Source organism: Oryx dammah, unplaced genomic scaffold (assembly GCF_014754425.2).
Source record: "Oryx dammah isolate SB20612 unplaced genomic scaffold, SCBI_Odam_1.1 HiC_scaffold_11, whole genome shotgun sequence".
NCBI lineage: Eukaryota > Metazoa > Chordata > Mammalia > Artiodactyla > Bovidae > Oryx > Oryx dammah.
Window position 1 is genome coordinate 47,502,704 of NW_024070195.1, and position 16,449 is coordinate 47,519,152.

Here is a 16,449-nt window from a genome sequence, read left to right on the forward strand (position 1 = left end):
GATAATTCTTTGCACACATGACAGGAAAAAGGGGCTGGAAGCGACAGAGTTCCCCAAACAAGACTTTCAGTGAATTCTCTTTAGCTCTTACTCATGATGTCCTGGGCCCTGGATGTCTCCTTTTCACTTACTGCTGAGAATATCTTGTGAACAGAGATGCGGAGATGTGTAGGAGAAGGGATTTAGGGCCCCGTTATGCAGTCTTTCAAGCTCTCTTTGTTACATGGAACCTATCTCCATCATCTGTTACAACCTGGTGTCAGTTCTGAGTCCCTCCTGGGTTTTCTGGGGCAAGCTGGTTTGTTTCCTCTATCCTGTGAAATCAGTTACTACTCTATTTCATTTCTCACAAAGGTTTTTCAAATGGCTCATGGATACCAGATAATACACCATTAGTTTATATGGATCAAATGAAGTTATGTGTGTAAGATGCATAACAGAGTACCTGGCATGGAGTAGTCATTCTATATTCCCAACACGATGATGACAAAAGAAAGTCTCCTCTGTTGCTGTCTTTATGGACTTATTTTTTAAATATTCATTTCAGAAAAAAAGTGGGAGAGAAATGAAATTAATTTATGCCTGAATTCTGCCATTTTAATGTCCTAATTACTAGAGATTATAATACCTGATAATTACAACTAAAAAAATTTTTTTAACAATGTTTTGACAATTTTCATAAGTTTTTTTAGCCCAGATAAGTTTTATGATCAGTCTTGCCTAATCCCACTTCCCTTTAAATACCTTTAAATTTTTCATTGGAATTGTCACTGTTGTTTCATTACTGAGTTGTGTCCTACTCTTTGTGACCCCATGGACTATAGCACACCAGGTTCCTGTGTACTCCACTATCTCCTGGAGTTTGTTTAAATTCATGTCCATTGAGTCAGCGATGCTATCTAGCCATTTTGTCCTCTGCTGCTCCCTTCTCCTTTGACTGCAGTCTTTCCTAGCATAAGGGCCTTTTCCAGTGAGTTGGCACTTTGCATCTGGTGGCCAAAGTATTGGAGCTTCAGCATCAGTCATTCCAGTGAATATTCAGGGTTGAATTCCTTTAGAATTGGCTGGTTTGACCTCCTTGCTGTCCAAGAGACTCTCAAGAGTCTTCTTCAGCACCACAATTTGAAAGCCATCAATTCTTCAGTGCTCTGCCTTTTTTATGGTCCAGCTCTCACATCCATACATGACTACTAGAAAAACCATAGGTTTGACTGTTCAAACCTTGGTTGGCAAAGCAATGTCTTTGCTTTTTAATATGCTGTCTAGGTTTGTCCTACCTTTCCTTCCAAGGAGCAAGCACCCTTTAATTTCAGGGCTGCAGACACTGTCTGCAGAAATTTTGGAGCCCAAGAAAATAAAATCTGTCACTGCTTCCACTTTTCCCCCTTCTATATGCCATGAAGTGATGGGACCAGATGCCATGATCTTAGTTTTTAAATGTTGAATTTCAAGCCAGCTTTTCCCCTTTCCTCTTTCACTCTTTATCAAGAGGCTCTTTAGTTCCTCTTCACTTTCTGCCATTAGAATACTATCATTGGCCTATCAGAGTTTGTTGATATTTCTCCCAGCAGTCTTGATTCCAGCTTGTGATTCATCCGTCCTGGCATTTCCCATGATGTACTCTGCATAAAAGTTAAATAAACGGTGACAATATACAGCCTTGTCATACTCCTTTCCTGATTTTGAACCAGTTCATTGACCCATGTCTATTCTAATTATTGTTGACCAGCATGCAAGTTTCTCAGGAGACAGGAAAGGTAGTCTGGTATTCCCATCTCTTTTAAGAATTTTCTACAGTTTGTTTTTATCCACAGAGCCAGCGGCTTGATTGTAGTCAAGGAAGCAGAGTAGATGTTTTTTTTCTGGAATTTTCTTGCTTTCTCTAAGATCCAGTGAATGTTGGAAATTTGATCTCTGTTTCCTCTGTCTCTTCAATACCCAGCTTGTACATCTGAAAATTCTTGTTTCACATACTGCTGAAGCCTAGCATGAAGGATTTTGAGCATTACCTTGCTAGCATGTGAAATGAGCACAATTGTACAGTTGTTTGAACATTCTTTGATATTACCCTTCTTTGGGATTACAATGAAAACTGACTTTTTCCAGTCCCATGGCCACTGTTGAACTTTATAAATTTGCTGACATATTAATCATATTTAAGGATTTGTACTAGCTCAGCTGGAATTCCATCGCTTCCACTAGCTTTGTTCACAGTAATGTTTCCTAAGGCCCACTTGACTTCACACTCCAGGATGTCTGGCTCTTGATGAGGCACCACACCATTGTGGTTATCTGAGTTGTTAAGACTCTTTTCATACAGTTCTTCTGTATATTCTTGCCACCTCTTAGTATCTTCTACTTCCGTTAGGTCCTTGCCATTTCTGTCCTTTATCATGTCCATCCTTGCATGAAATGTTACCTTGATAGCTCCAGTTTTCTTGAAAAGATCTCTAGTCCTACCCATGCTATTGTTTTCCTCTGTTTTCTTGCATTGTGCATTTAATAAGGCATTCTTATCTCCTTGCTATTCTCTAGAACTCTGCATTCAGTTGGGTATTTCTTTCCCTTTCTCCCTTGCCTTTCACTTTTCTTCTTTCCTCAGCTATTTGTAAAACGTCCCGAGACAACTGCTTTGCCTTCTTGCATTTCTTTTTCTGTGAGATGGTTTTGGTCACTGCCTCCTGTACAATGTTATGAACCTCTGTCCATCCTGCTTCAGGCACTCTGTCTACCAGATCTGATCCTTTTAGTCTATTCATCACTTCTACTGTATGGTGGCTTAGATGGTAAAGAATTTGCTTGCAATGCAGGAGCCCTGGGTTAGATCCCTGGGTCAGGAAGAGCCCCTGGAGAAGGGAATGGCAATCTACTCCAATATTCTTGCCTGGAGAATTCCATGGACAGGGGAACCTGGTGGACTACAGTCCATGGGGTCACAAAGAGTCAGACATGACTGAGCAACTAACACAATGAAAGTGAAAGTGAAGTCGCTCAGTCATGTCTGACTCTTTGCGACCCTGTGGACTGTAGCCTACCAGGGTCCTCTGTCCATGGGATTCCCTAGGCAAGAGTACTGGAGTGGGTTGCCATTTCCTTCTCCAGGGGATCTTCCCAACCCAGGGATCAAACCCAGGTCTTCTGCGTTGGAGGCAGATGCTTTAACCTCTGAGCCACCAGGGAAGCCCAACTAACACAATACAACTGTATAATTATAAGGTATTTGATTTAGGTCATAGCTGCATGGTCTAGTGATTTTCCTTACTTTATTCAGCTGAAGCCTGAATTTTGCAGTAAGGAGTTCATGATCTGTGCCACAGTCAGCTCCAGGTCTTTTTATTGACTGTATAGAGCTTCTCCATCTTTGACTGCAAAGAACATAATCAATTTGATTTTAGTATTGACTATCTGATGATATCCATGTGTAAAGTCATCTCTTATGTTTTTGGAAAAGGGTGTTTGCTGTGACCAGTGTGTTCTCTTGACAAAACTCTGTTAACCTTTACCCTGCTTCATTTTGTACTCCAAGTCCAAACTTGCCTGTTACTCCAGAAATCTCTTGACTTCCTGCTTTTGTATTCCAATACCCTATGATCAAAAGGACATAGTTTTTGGTGTTAGTTCTAGAAGGTGTTGTAGCTCTTCATAGACCTGGTCACACAAGCATTGTACATGTGCTTTAAGCAATCCACTTAAAACAAGCAGTGATACATGTCATGAATAGTTATATTCTGTGAGAACTTCACTAGAGAATTTTTTTTTTTTCATCCTGATCATTGGGGTCAAAAGTATGGTTAGAAGAAAAACAATAACTTTCCATTTTTATAGAAAGAAAAACATTTGGTAAACAGTGTACTTGAATAGTTGGATGGTTCTTATAGGCCTGCGTCCCTGGTGGTTCAGGTGGTAAAGAATCCTCCTGAAATGAGGGAGACCTAGGTTTAGTCCCTGGGTCAGGAAAGTCCCCTGGGAAAGGGAATGGCTACCCACTCCAGTATTCCTGCAGGAAGAATTCCATGGACAGAGGAGCCTAGCGGGCTACAGTCCATGGGTTCACAAAGAGTCAGACATCACTGAGCGAATGTTTGAGTTTTCAGTTTCTTACAGGCCTGGTCCATAAATTGATAGCTTACGGTGAATGGTATTGGATTCGTGATCTCCAAAGAAGAAGAATTTGGGACCAGGGGACCAGGCTTGATCACTCAAGATCTTTTGTATGGGAGAGTTTTATTAAAGTATGAAAAAGGGACAGAGAAAGCTGACATAGACATCAGAACGGGGACAGAGAGTGCCCTGCTTGTTAGTCTTTAGGAAGGAAATTATATACTTTTTAATTAGTTATTACAATAAATCAAATGAAAGTCTCAAGTTTGTGAAAATTTTACCAGACCCACTCCCACAATTTACATTTTAGGATAACAGGATTAGAAGTTAACAATAGAAAGATCCTACCAAACCCACGTTTCTGACAAAATGTGGTCCACTGGAGAAGGGAATGGCAAGCCACTTCAGTATTGCCTTGAGAACCCCATGAACAATATGAAAAGGCAAAAAGATAGGACACTGAAAGATGAATTCCCCAGGTCAGTAGGTGCCCACTGTGCTACTGGAGATCAGTGGAGAAATAACTCCAGAAAGAATGAAGAGACAGAGCCAAAGCAAAAGCAACATCCAGTTGTGGATGTGACTGGTGATGAAAGTAAAGTCCGATGCTGTAAAGAGCAATATTGCATAGGAACTTGGAATGTTACGCCCATCAATCAAGGCAAATTGGAAGAGGTCAAACAGGAAATGGCAAGAGTGAAAGTCAGCATTTTAGGAATCAGTGAACTAAAATGGACTTGAATGGGTAAATTTAACTCAGATGACCATTATACCTACTACTGTGGGCAAGAATCCCTTAGAAGAAATGGAGAAGCCTCATAATAAAAGAGACCAAAATGCAGTACTTGGATGCAATCTCAAAATGACTGAATGATCTCAAGGCAAACCATTCAATATCACAGTAATCCAAGTCTATGCCTCAACCAGTAATGCTGAAGAAGCTGAAGTTGAATGGTTCTATGTAGACCTACAAGGCCTTCTAGAACTACACCCAAAAGAGATGTCCTCTTCGTTATAGGGGACTGGAATGCAAACGTAGGAAGTCAAGAAATACCTGGAGTAGCAGACAAATTTGGCCTTGGAGTACAAAATGAAGCAAGGCAAAGGCTAACAGAGTTTTGCCAAGAGAACACACTGGTCATAGCAAACACCCTCTTCCAACAACACAAGAGAAGACTCTACACATGGACATCAGCAGATGGTAAATACTGAAATCAGATTGATTATATTCTTTGCAGCCATAGATAGAGAAGTTCTATATGGTCAGCAAAAACAAGACCTGGAGCTGACTGGCTCAGATCATGAACTCCTTATTGCCAAATTCAGACTTAAACTGAAGAAAGTAGGGAAAACCACTAGGCCATTCAGGTATGGCCTATATCAAATCCCTTACAATTATACAGTGGATATGACAAGTAGATTCAAGGGATTAGATCTGATAGAGTGCCTGAAGAACTATGGATAGAGGTTCGTGACATTGTAGGAGGCAGGGACCAAGACCATCCCCAAGAAAAAGAAATGCAAAACAGCATAATGGTTGTCTGAGGTGGCCTTACAAATGACTGAGAAAAGAAGAGAAGCGAAAGGCAAAGGAGAAAAGAAAAAACATACCCATTTGACTTTAGAGTTCTAAAGAATAGCAAGCAGAGATAAGAAAGCTTTCTTCAGTGATAAATGCAAAAAAAAAAATAGAGGAAAACAACAGGATGGGAAAGACTAGAGGTCTCTTCAAGACAATTAGAGATACAAGGGAACATTTCATGCAAAGATGGGCACAATAAAGGACAGAAATGGTATGGACCTAACAGAAGTAGAAAATACTGAGAAGAGGTAGCAAGAATAAACAGAAGAACTATACAAAAAAAGATCTTCACAACCCAGATAATCACGATGGTGTGATCACTCACCTAGAGCCAGACATCCTGGAATGTGAAGTCAAGTGGGCCTTAGAAAGCATCACTCCGAACAAAGCTAGAAAGGTGATGGAATTCCAGTTGAGCTATTTCAAATCCTAAGGGATGATGCTGTTAAAGTGCTGCATTCAATATGCCAGAAATTAGGAAAACTCAGCAGTGGCCACAGGACTGGAAAAGGTCAGTTTTCGTTCCAATCCCAAAGAAAGGCAATGCCAATAATGTTCAAACTAGTGCACAATTGAACTCATCTCACATAGTAGTAAAGTAATACTCAAAATTCTCCAAGCCACGCTTCAACAGTATGTGAACTATGAACTTCCAGATGTTTAAGCTGGATTTAGAAAAGGCAGAGGAACCAGAGATCAAATTGCCAACATCTACTGGATCATGGAAAAAGCAAGAGAGTTCCAGAAAAACATCTGCTTCTGCTCTGTTGACTATGCCAATGCCTTTGTGTGGATCACGACAAACTGGAAAATTCTTGAAGAGATGGGAATACCAGATCACCTGACCTGCCTCCTGAGAAATCTGTGTGCAGGTCAGGAAGCAACAGTTAGAACTGGACTTGAAACAATAGACTGGTTTCAAATCGGGAAAGGAGTACTTCAAGGCTGTATATTGTCACCCTGCTTATTTAACTTATATGCAGAGTACATAATGCGAAATACCGGGCTAGATGAAGCACAAGCTGGAATCAAGATTGCTGGGAGAAATATCAGTAACCTCAGATATTGAGATGACACCACTCTTATGGCAGAAAGCAAAGAAGAACTAAAGAGCCTCTTGATGAAAGTGAAAGAGGAGAGTTAAAAAGTTGACTTAACTCAACATTCAGAAGACTAAGATCATGGCATCCTGTCCCATTACTTTATGGCAAATATATGGGGAAACAGTGGAAAGTAACAGACTTTTTTTTCTTGGGCTCCAAAATCACTGCAGATGGGGACTGCAGCCATGAAATTAAAAGACATTTGCCCCTTGGAAGAAAAACTATGACCAACCTAAACAGCTTATTAAAAAGCAGAAACATTACTTTAGCAACAAAGTTCCATCTAGACAAAGCTATAGTTTTTCCAGTAGTCATGTATGGATGTGAGAGTTGGAGTATAAAGAAAGCTTAGTGCCAAAAAATCGATGCTTTTGAACTGTGCTGTTGGAGAAGACTCTTGAGATTTCCTTGGACAACAAGGAGATCCAACCAATACATCCTATAGGAAATCAGTCCTAAATATTCATTGGAAGGACTGATGCTGAAGCTGAAACTCCAATACTTTGGCCACCTGATGCAAGGAACTGACTCATTTGAAAAAGACCCTGATGCTGGCAAAGATTGAAGGTGGGAGCAGAAGGGGACAACAGAGGATGAGATGGTTGGATGGCATCATGGACTCAATGGACATGGGTTTGCATAATCTCTGGGAGTTGGTGATGGACGGGGAGGCCTAGTGTGCTGCAGTCCATGGGACTGCAAAGAGTCACACACGACTGATCGACTGAACTGAACTGAACTGAACCAGACCTACTCCCATAATATACATTCTGAGATACCAGGATTAGTTAGAAGGTTTTCAGGAAGGAGAAACTGTGCTCAGGCAGGATACATTGTTTTTATATAATCCCTAGTACAGAGTTTAAACTGAGTTGTTTGTTGTGTAGACATCAGTTCCAAGTGTAAAGAAAAAAACTGTTTCATATGGCTAAGATTAAGGAATGTAGAGAGAAAAAGAAAAAACAAGACATTTGTCCTTTCATCCTCCTTGAGAATTCCAGACCCCTGTCTTCTCCTTGAGAATCCCAAATCCCTCTCTCCTTGGGGACCCCTGGACTTCTTATCAACCTGCCTAGGAATTGACTTTCTCAGTATTTCATGCCTGTATTCTGTTGTTGTCTAGAGAGTCCAGTGCAGAGGCCCTTCTTAGAATGGGAAATGTGAATTCAAGAGTCAGATCCCTCCAGCTTTGTTGCACATGTGCTAGTTAAGAGTACTTGATATACGTTCTTTTATCTAGTTTGGAGACCATCCTTTAAATGTTGTCTTTTTCAGTGTGTATAATCTCTTAGTTGTAGTTCACACGACATCTGATCTTTATTCAAATATAGATTATTATGATCACATTTAGAAAAGCTTAGAATATTTTTCTGCTAATTCAACTAAGCGTTATATAATGTAACAGAGCACCAAGGAACCATCTTGGACATAGATAATAAATACTAAGTCTCAATAGATAGAAAACTTTAATATCCATGAAGGTATACTAGTGAGACATAATTTTCCTCTCTAGATCATTCTTTCTACTGAAGTGAAGCCACTCAATTGTGTCCAACTCTTTGTGACCCTGTGGACTGTAGCCTGCCAGGCTTCTCTGTCCATGGGATCTTCCAGGCAAGAATACTGAAGTGAGTTGTCATTTCCTTCTCCTTTCTGCTAAATCCAGCCAAATTAACGCTTATTTGTTCAAAATAAGTCTGGTTTCAATAAACGTGGCCTGATTATTCATACAATTGCTCATATGGGCTCTTCTAAGTTGGCTACTGCACTGGAGCCTTTCATTAGGATCTTCAGAGTAAACTTTTAAAAGGCCTCTCAAGGCCAAGAAAGCCATGCCCATGGCTTGCCTTCAGATTTTGCCTGTGATATCTCTTTTTTAGATATCCAGAATATCTAGATTCTTGCACATGTCAAGAGACAATCCATTTCATTAGGTTCATAAGTTTGCTCAGAACTCAAGAATCTCCAATTTCTGGAGGAACCAGATAGACAGAAAAGGAAAATATTTTAATTTTACCCAGAGGTGTACATTACCAAAGTGTTGTAAATCATAAGTAGCTCGTAGAAAAGGGCTTTTCAACATCTGAAAAACAAAGATTAGAAGCCAGTAGTATGTTAGACAAGTCATAAAAATTATAATCATATTTAACTGTCCATTTAATCCCATATAGTTAATCTTTGTTCCATTTGGTCCAGTTTTTTTTCCTATTAGTTTTGTCAACCTTGCCTCATGATTAAGGGTGATAGTGACAGTGATAATTTTAAGAGGTTTGTAAAGTTTTTGTTAATGTTTGTATGATTTGTTCAGTGAAGTGGTTGTCTTGATCACTGGATTGTAGAACCTATATTCCAGGTGGGAAACATATTTTGTAACCTTTTCCTTTTCACTGTGAAAGCATCAGCCCTGTAGCCAGGGAAGGCTTTAATCCATCAAATAGAAACTGAGGTTTATTAGGGAGCCAGGAAAAGCTAAGCCACCATCTTGGATTTCTCAAAGCCTTGAATTTTTTTTAAGTTATAGCTATTGTCTATTCATTTAAAATTTACTGATTTAGGAGTAGACTGTTGTCATGTTTTAAGGACATCAGGATAGCAAAAGTCTGACCATCATTAATTGTAGAAGCAGAATGAACTTTATATGTGTCATAATACTCATAAATCATTGTGAAATGGTACTCATTTACTTTATCAAAGTAACAAAATATTTTTTAAAAATATAGATCATTTAAAGGCAAAGAAATTTACATAGTCTGTTATCAAAAGTCACATTCCGAGAAAATTTTGTATTCTTAACAGAGAAAACCAAATTCCAATGTGATACTAGCTTACTGTTAATAACAAAATTTGTTTATCTAGTTAATTTTAATTTAATCTTAGAAAGTCCTTTCTATAAATCTTGAAGAGGTAGTATTTTTCTAAGGCATCAGAGTGAAACAATAGCTATCTATAATGACAAAAAGACATACATAAAATCTGACTACAATGCAGTTGACAAAAGTAACTTGGTTACTGCTGTGACATGTAACACTTTAAGACAGTAACTAGAATTATGACTAAAAACATTTTACCAGGACATACAAATCTTTATGCTGCTGCTGCTGCTAAATCGCTTCAGTCGTGTCCGACTCTGTGCGGTCCCATAGACAGCAGCCCACCAGGCTCCCCCGTCCCTGGGATTCTCCAGGCAAGAACACTGGAGTGGGTTGCCATTTCCTTCTCCAATGCAGGAAAGTGCAAAGTGAAAGTGAAGTCGCTCAGTCTTGCCCGACTCTTCTCGACCCATGGACTGCAGCCTACCAGGCTCCTCCGCCCATGGGATTTTCCAGGCAAGAGTACTGGAGTGGGGTGCCATTGCCTTCTCCGAAGATGTTATGAATTCTGTACAATTTCTGATCATCTCTATTGGCAACATCTACCATACAGTGTTAGCTGAGAAGATTCATTACTTATCTGACAGTACTTCCCATGCACCTAGGGCTTCCCTGGTGGTGCAGAGGTTAAAGCGTCTGCCTGGAATGAGGGAGACCCAGGTTAGACCCCTGGGTCAGGAAGATCCCCTGGAGGAGGAAATGGCAACCCACTCCAGCACTCTTGCCTGGAGAATCCCATGGAGGGAGGAGCCTGGTAGGCTACAGTCCATGGGGTCGCAAAGAGTCGGACACAACTGAGCGACTTCACTTCACTTCCCACGTACCTTCCTATCGCTTCTCTAGGGGATCTTCCCTACCCAGGAATAGAACCAGGGTCTCCTGCATTACAGGCGGACTCTTTACTAACTGAGATAGCAGGGAAGCCTTTTAACATACCAAATGAACCTAATTAGTTTAATATCTATCTTTGAGAGGCCTAGGACCTTCCCATGTGGTGTTAGTGGTAAAGAACCCGCCTGCCAGTTCTGCCAATGCAGGAGACGCAAAAGACACAAGTTCAATCCCTGGGTCAAAGATCGCCTGGGGTAGTGAGTGGCAACCCATTGTAATATTCTCGCTGGGAAAATTCCATGGATAAAGGGACTTGGTTGGCTATAGTTCATGGGGCTGCAAAGGGTCAGACACGACTGAGTGAGCACATTGGGATGCCCCTGAAGCATCCCAAAGTTAGCTAGAGGTCAAACGAACTTTATTAGAATTTGGTCTTAGAAAGTTTCATCAAAAAATATAGAGTTTAGAACATTCAGTGAGACAGGATCATAGGTCACTATGAAACTGTAGTTACTCATTCAGCCAAAGTAACAATAAAAGATTTCAAAGGTAAATATAGAAAAGATCACTTAAGAGGTAAAGAAACTTACAGTCTGTTATCAAAGGTGGTTCAATGTCTCAAGAAAACTTGTATCATGTACAAAATACTTTTCTTGGGGTCCACTTTCCACAAAACTGTTTATCACTCTCTGTATCCCTAATTTTATTTGTCCATTCAGAAACAGCCACCTGTAAGTCAGATTTATTTCCTTTTCCCTTAAAATGTAATTCTGTTCCTCATACCTTCTTTTGCAGCTGTCGCCTGCTTCCATGGGCTTCCCTGATGGCTCAGTTGGTAAAGAATCCGCCTGAAATGCAGGAGACCTAGGTTCAATTCCTGGGTCGGGAAGATCCCCTGGAGAAGGGAAAGGCTACCCACTCCAGTAACCTGGAGAATTCCATGGACTATACAGTCTCAAAGAATCGGACACAACTGAGTGACTTTCACTTCACTTCCTGCTTCCTTTACATATTGAAATGTTTCCCTTATCATTTTGGTAGCTTTAATTATGTGTTGTCATTTTTAACACTTAAAAAAAAACCCTCTCTCTAGTGAGAAACAAGAAGAAAGCAATTGTGAACTGTTTGTCATATTGGCATTCTCTGATTAGCAAACTTAAGAACATGTTCTGTAACCTCCAAAACATGCATTTTCCAAAAGCATAAATTCTTTTCTCAAAGTGGCACAAGACATGTTTAATAAATGCAAGCATCCTTAGTTTCTCTCTTTCAAGAAGACACAAGTAGGTAAATTTAGATTTGTTTCATTTGTAAGCACTTACTTTTCTTTAAGCCAATTAAGTAGAGCTCATTTACACATTAACCTCAGCAATATTATCCAAAGACAAAGAAACATACTGAGAGATACATATATCCAGACAGAGATCTCATTTCATTTTTTAATATTTTTATCAGGCATTGTAGTTAAATTTATTAGTTTATAAATAACAGAATAGTCAAATTTACATATTTGATTTAAAATCGTTTTTCCCCCTTGGCTTGAAGTTCTAATAAGTATCCCAAGGCTGACGTCCCAGGAAAACTGGTCTGTATTTGTACTTCAAGGACATGATAAGAGTTAACTTCAAGTTTTCTTCTGAGAATGTTTTTATTCTCTGAGAGTTAGTGTTCTGAAAAAAATGTATTGTATCAAGCTAGCTTTCTCTAACTACACATGCAAAAAGAACAAGTTTTGGAATTTCAAAACAGTTTCATTTCAACTGATTTTTTCTGGAGCCTAAAGAATATTGTGACCACATGATGTTAAATTATATTTTCCTTATTTATAAGTTTATAATTATTGGTTGACCAGTCTGCAAAAATTTTCTAGGGGGTCTGTCAGATGAAATTCAGGGAGCACTTCTCATGTTGAGTCAAATTATTACTATATACTCACTGGCAAAACCAAAGGAAACCAAATCCTTGCCAGCCAAACAGAAGCCACAAAACAAAAAAAAAAAAGCAAAACTCAAATAGCCCAAGGCTTAAATTGGCTTCCAAGTCCCCCTAAGCCTGTGGCCTTAGTCCAAGTGGCACCTTACAAACAGGATGAAAAAAAAATTCTCCAAAGGGAACATAAGGTTCGCCAAACAGACAAAGTCAAGTGGCCTCAGAGTGTATGCCGGAGGACTTACCAAAGTGCTGCCAGAGGTGTCATGACATCCAAAACGCTACTTTCTCCTTCCTCAGAATATTTTCTCAGCAGGAAGTCAGGATTGTTGTGGGCAGGAGAGGAGGATGTCCTCAAGGGAAAGGTAGCTTTGGCAGCTGCTAGGGAAGCCTCTCTCCTATCTTCCATCCCTGCCCCATACACCAACTACCAAAATGGCAGTCTGGATATGATTGGGACATGGCCCTGTGGTGGGGGAATGCCTGGCCATTTGGCCTCCAGAGGAGTCTCCCAACCACCCTCTGTCCCCCCCCCCATCCCCACCCCCAGGAGGCTGGCTTGGAGAAAAACTCAGTCCAGTCAAGCCTAGCAGCCCCACAGGGCCACCTGCCCACCAGTCAATCCCAGACGAGCCCCCAAAATTCTGTTGCCAGAACTCAGCCTCTGTTCACTGGTGCCAGAGAGAAACATAGAGACAGTTTTGGGTGCAGTAGCTTTTATTGCTTTGCCAGGCAAAAGGGGCTACAGTGAGCTAAGGCCCTCAAGACTGTGTTGAACCATCCTTCCCCCACCCCACTGCAGGAGAGGTAGTGAGAAGTTTCAGTGTTTAAGGAGAAGGAAGTGATCAGCTCAAGGCTAGTTCTTGGATTGGTTGGCACCAAGCTAAAGTTTCAAGCATCTCCAATTTTGTTTCAACCAGTTCAGGATCTATGTTCTTGTGGTCAGCAATTTTTATCTGGGGGTGGAGGCTGCTTCCTGTAAAAACAATCTAGGAATATGTATCAGGTCTTTATATCCTTCAGGGAACTGGGAGTTCAGTAACTGTGCTATGTGGCAGAATTATAGTCTAAATTGTTACCAGTTCCTTAGCCCAACAGCTATTCTTTGTTTCTGTATCTTCACATTTCCTAATCACTAACTCTTGAGTCAGCATTTTGCTTCAAAAGACAAGGACACAGGGGTTTGTACAGTTTCAAGGGTAGGGGTGAGTCCAGAGGTCAGGCTGGAGAGGTGGCTTAGGTGGTTTGCCCACCCAAGTGGTACTGTGTGCAGGGGGCATGTACAGTATCCTGCTTTGGCTCTGGGCTCTTCAGAAGTAACAGTTGAATTTCTTGGTCTCTTTTGTTCAGAATTTGCCCTACCCATGCTTGCATTTTTAGTCCCATTTAGTTTTTTTGTGTTCTGTTGCTGGAAGAGAAGCATGTTGAGCTGCAAGCGCTGCAGCACTGCAACAAAGGGTCCCAGCCTGTCTCATTCTTATGTTGGTAAAAGTGAAATTGTTAGTGGCTCAGTTCCTTCTGTCAGACTCTTTGTGACCTCATTGACTTAGCCAGCTAGGCTCTTCTATCCATTGGAATTCTCCAAACAAGAATACTGGGGTGGGTAGCCATTCCCTTCTCCTGGGGATCTTCAGAACCCAGGGATGGAACCCAGGTATCCTGCATTGCAGGCAGGCTCTTTAACTTCTGAGCCAAGTACATGCCAAAGTTTAACCATTCCATTCCCAGTCAATAGACATTTAGATGTTTTCCGATTTCTGCTATTACAAATTTGTGGTAAATAAATTTTGCCTGACAGTTTTCCTACAGATTAAATTATGTCCTCATGATAAATCCTTGCAATGAAAAGAATTGAAGAGTTATGCTCATACTTGGGTTCTTATTTTCCAAATTTTACCCATTAACTCCTACCTACAGTTAAATTTTCCACTGAACTCTCCGAAGCACATTAGAAGAATTCTAAGTTTTGTGTAGACATTTAAAACTTTTAGAAATATTTACTTCACATACAACTTTTGAGAAACACAGCAAGCAGATCTCTCATTTTCAACTTGCCTCTACAAATTCTCAAACTTACGAAGTATAAAAGCAACTGAACTCATAAAGTCATGGTGGAAATGCGGGAAGTACAGAATTAAGCAATAATTACTGCCAGTAACAGGTAATCAGATGTTGGGCATGCATGCAGACAGGCAACAAAGGCGTCTAAATTTTAAAAGAATTTTCCGACTTGAATTCGTTTCAAAACCTTCAAGTGGGTCTTTTTGGTAAGGCTATAAGTGAAGAAAATGAGAACACATATCTGAACATAAGTGGACTATTTTACAGGTTTTTTTGAGTGCGAACACTGGAAAACAGTCAACTATTCTATTTCACTAATCTACTACCTGAGAACATCTTTAAAAGTTCGATATAGTATCACTGGTCTAGGGCCCAAAGATACAGTTGGCCGGACCTCGGCTCCTAGACGTACTGAGTCAGGGTTCTCCAGCCTTGCCAGTTTTCTTCAGGTCAACCCTAGCCTTCCTCCTCAGGTGCGTCAATATAGGCTCTGAGTGGTGGCTGACATGGTGAACAGGTGAGCAGGGTAAGGCTCCTTCAGATTTCTATTCTGATCTTAGTCTTCGGCTAAACAGCCAGATTTCCGACCCGTTGAAGAAAAAAGCACTGATGAATTAGTGCTGCGTTAACACTCAGCCTTGAAGGTTAAGACTTATCAGTGAGCTTCGCTTCCACAACGGTACAGAACCCACGCCTACGCCCTCCTTTCCATCCTCCTCCCTCTCCTTCCCTGGGAAACAGGACGCAGCCAGTCCTCCGCCCGGCGAGCGGCAGTGACGTCAGCATCAAGGAGAGCCGAGGGATCTTTTCCCCTCCAAGGGTTAGGGTCTTTTCCCCGCGCTGTTCCATTGCCTCTTCGGGAGGTTTCTCTGTGGGAGGAACTACAGTTCCCAGCAGCCCTTGCGGCGGGGGAAGTTGGCCCGAACTACAGTTCCCAGCGGTCTTTGCGCCGGGGGCTGGAAGCCAGGGCGGCGCGAGGGAGGCTGGGCGTCGCGGGCCTAGTGGGCTGCTCTTCCCGGGAAGCGGCGTGCATCTCTTTACGCCCGCGGCGTCGGCGGCCCGGCGGCGTAGTCGGCGGCTCAGCGGTCACGCGGGAGCGGGTCACGGCGGCGCGGGGCTGACGGCCGGCCAGGCGGGGGAGGCGGCCGCGGAGACCGCAGCGTGGGTGCCGGCAGGCGGGCGGTCGCGGAGATGGGAGACCCAGGGTCTGAGGTGAGTCGCGGGCTGGGCCGGGTGTGCTGCGGCCTCAGCGGGTGCGGACTGGGCCCGGGGGCCGTCAGATGACCCTCGGTCCGAAGCCTGGGGGCCAAGGGGCGTGGGCCGGGGGCAACAATGGCCGCCCGGCCCCGGGGCCGGGGCTGGCCTGGGCGCTGCGCGGGTTCCGAGGCCCGTTGGCCCCGCGGGCAGGCTTCCTTCCTCGGGAGAAGGGGCCGGCGAGGGCCTGCGGTCCCAGCGCCAGCGCTGTTCTCCGGCGGGTCGCGGGGGCTGCGGCTCCGGGCGGTCTCCTCGAGAGCTCTGCCTTTTCATTCCCTTTGGAAAAATCGCCTCCTGCGAGCCGTGGCGGTCTGGATAACCGTGTTTTGGCTTACTTTATAGATAATAGAATGTGTCCCTCCAGCTGAGCCCGAGGCGTCCGAGTCAACCGTGGAGGAAAACGAAGATGACATCCAGTTTGTGAGTGTAAGTAGCAGCGGTATTTGGGTTTTTCCGAGTCAGAGATTGTGCGGGACAAGCCGCGATGTGATTTCCCTGGCCTGGTCACTCATCGTCCAGCAAACGTGTGGACGTCTCATCCCGACTGGACAGTGTGGAGCAGGGCACAGGAGTAGATATCAGAGTGGACACCGTGGAGCAGGGCATAGGAGTGGGTATCAGAGTGGACACCGTGGAGCAGGGCATAGGAGCGGGTATCAGAGTGGACACCATGAAGCAGGGCACAGGAGCGGGTATCAGAGTGGACACCGTGAAGCAG

The 16,449-nt window shown here is 42.5% G+C and overlaps 1 protein-coding gene across 8 annotated transcripts in view; it reads left to right on the forward strand.

The window, feature by feature from the left end:
• The window catches only part of ZNF451 (zinc finger protein 451), a 130,936-nt gene that overhangs the window by 13,385 nt on the left and 101,102 nt on the right, over positions 1-16,449 (forward strand). For 3 of the 8 annotated variants that reach the window (XM_040249215.1, XM_040249220.1, XM_040249222.1), the window contains exons 1-2: positions 15,470-15,689; positions 16,074-16,157. The exons of 4 other annotated variants lie outside the window; for them this stretch is intronic. In XM_040249215.1, the coding sequence (XP_040105149.1) occupies positions 15,669-15,689; positions 16,074-16,157 (105 nt within the window). In that variant the 5' untranslated portion in view covers positions 15,470-15,668. Of the gene's footprint in view, positions 1-15,469; positions 15,690-16,073; positions 16,158-16,449 lie in introns of those variants that run through there. One more of the 8 variants, XM_040249217.1, reaches the window with a different exon arrangement.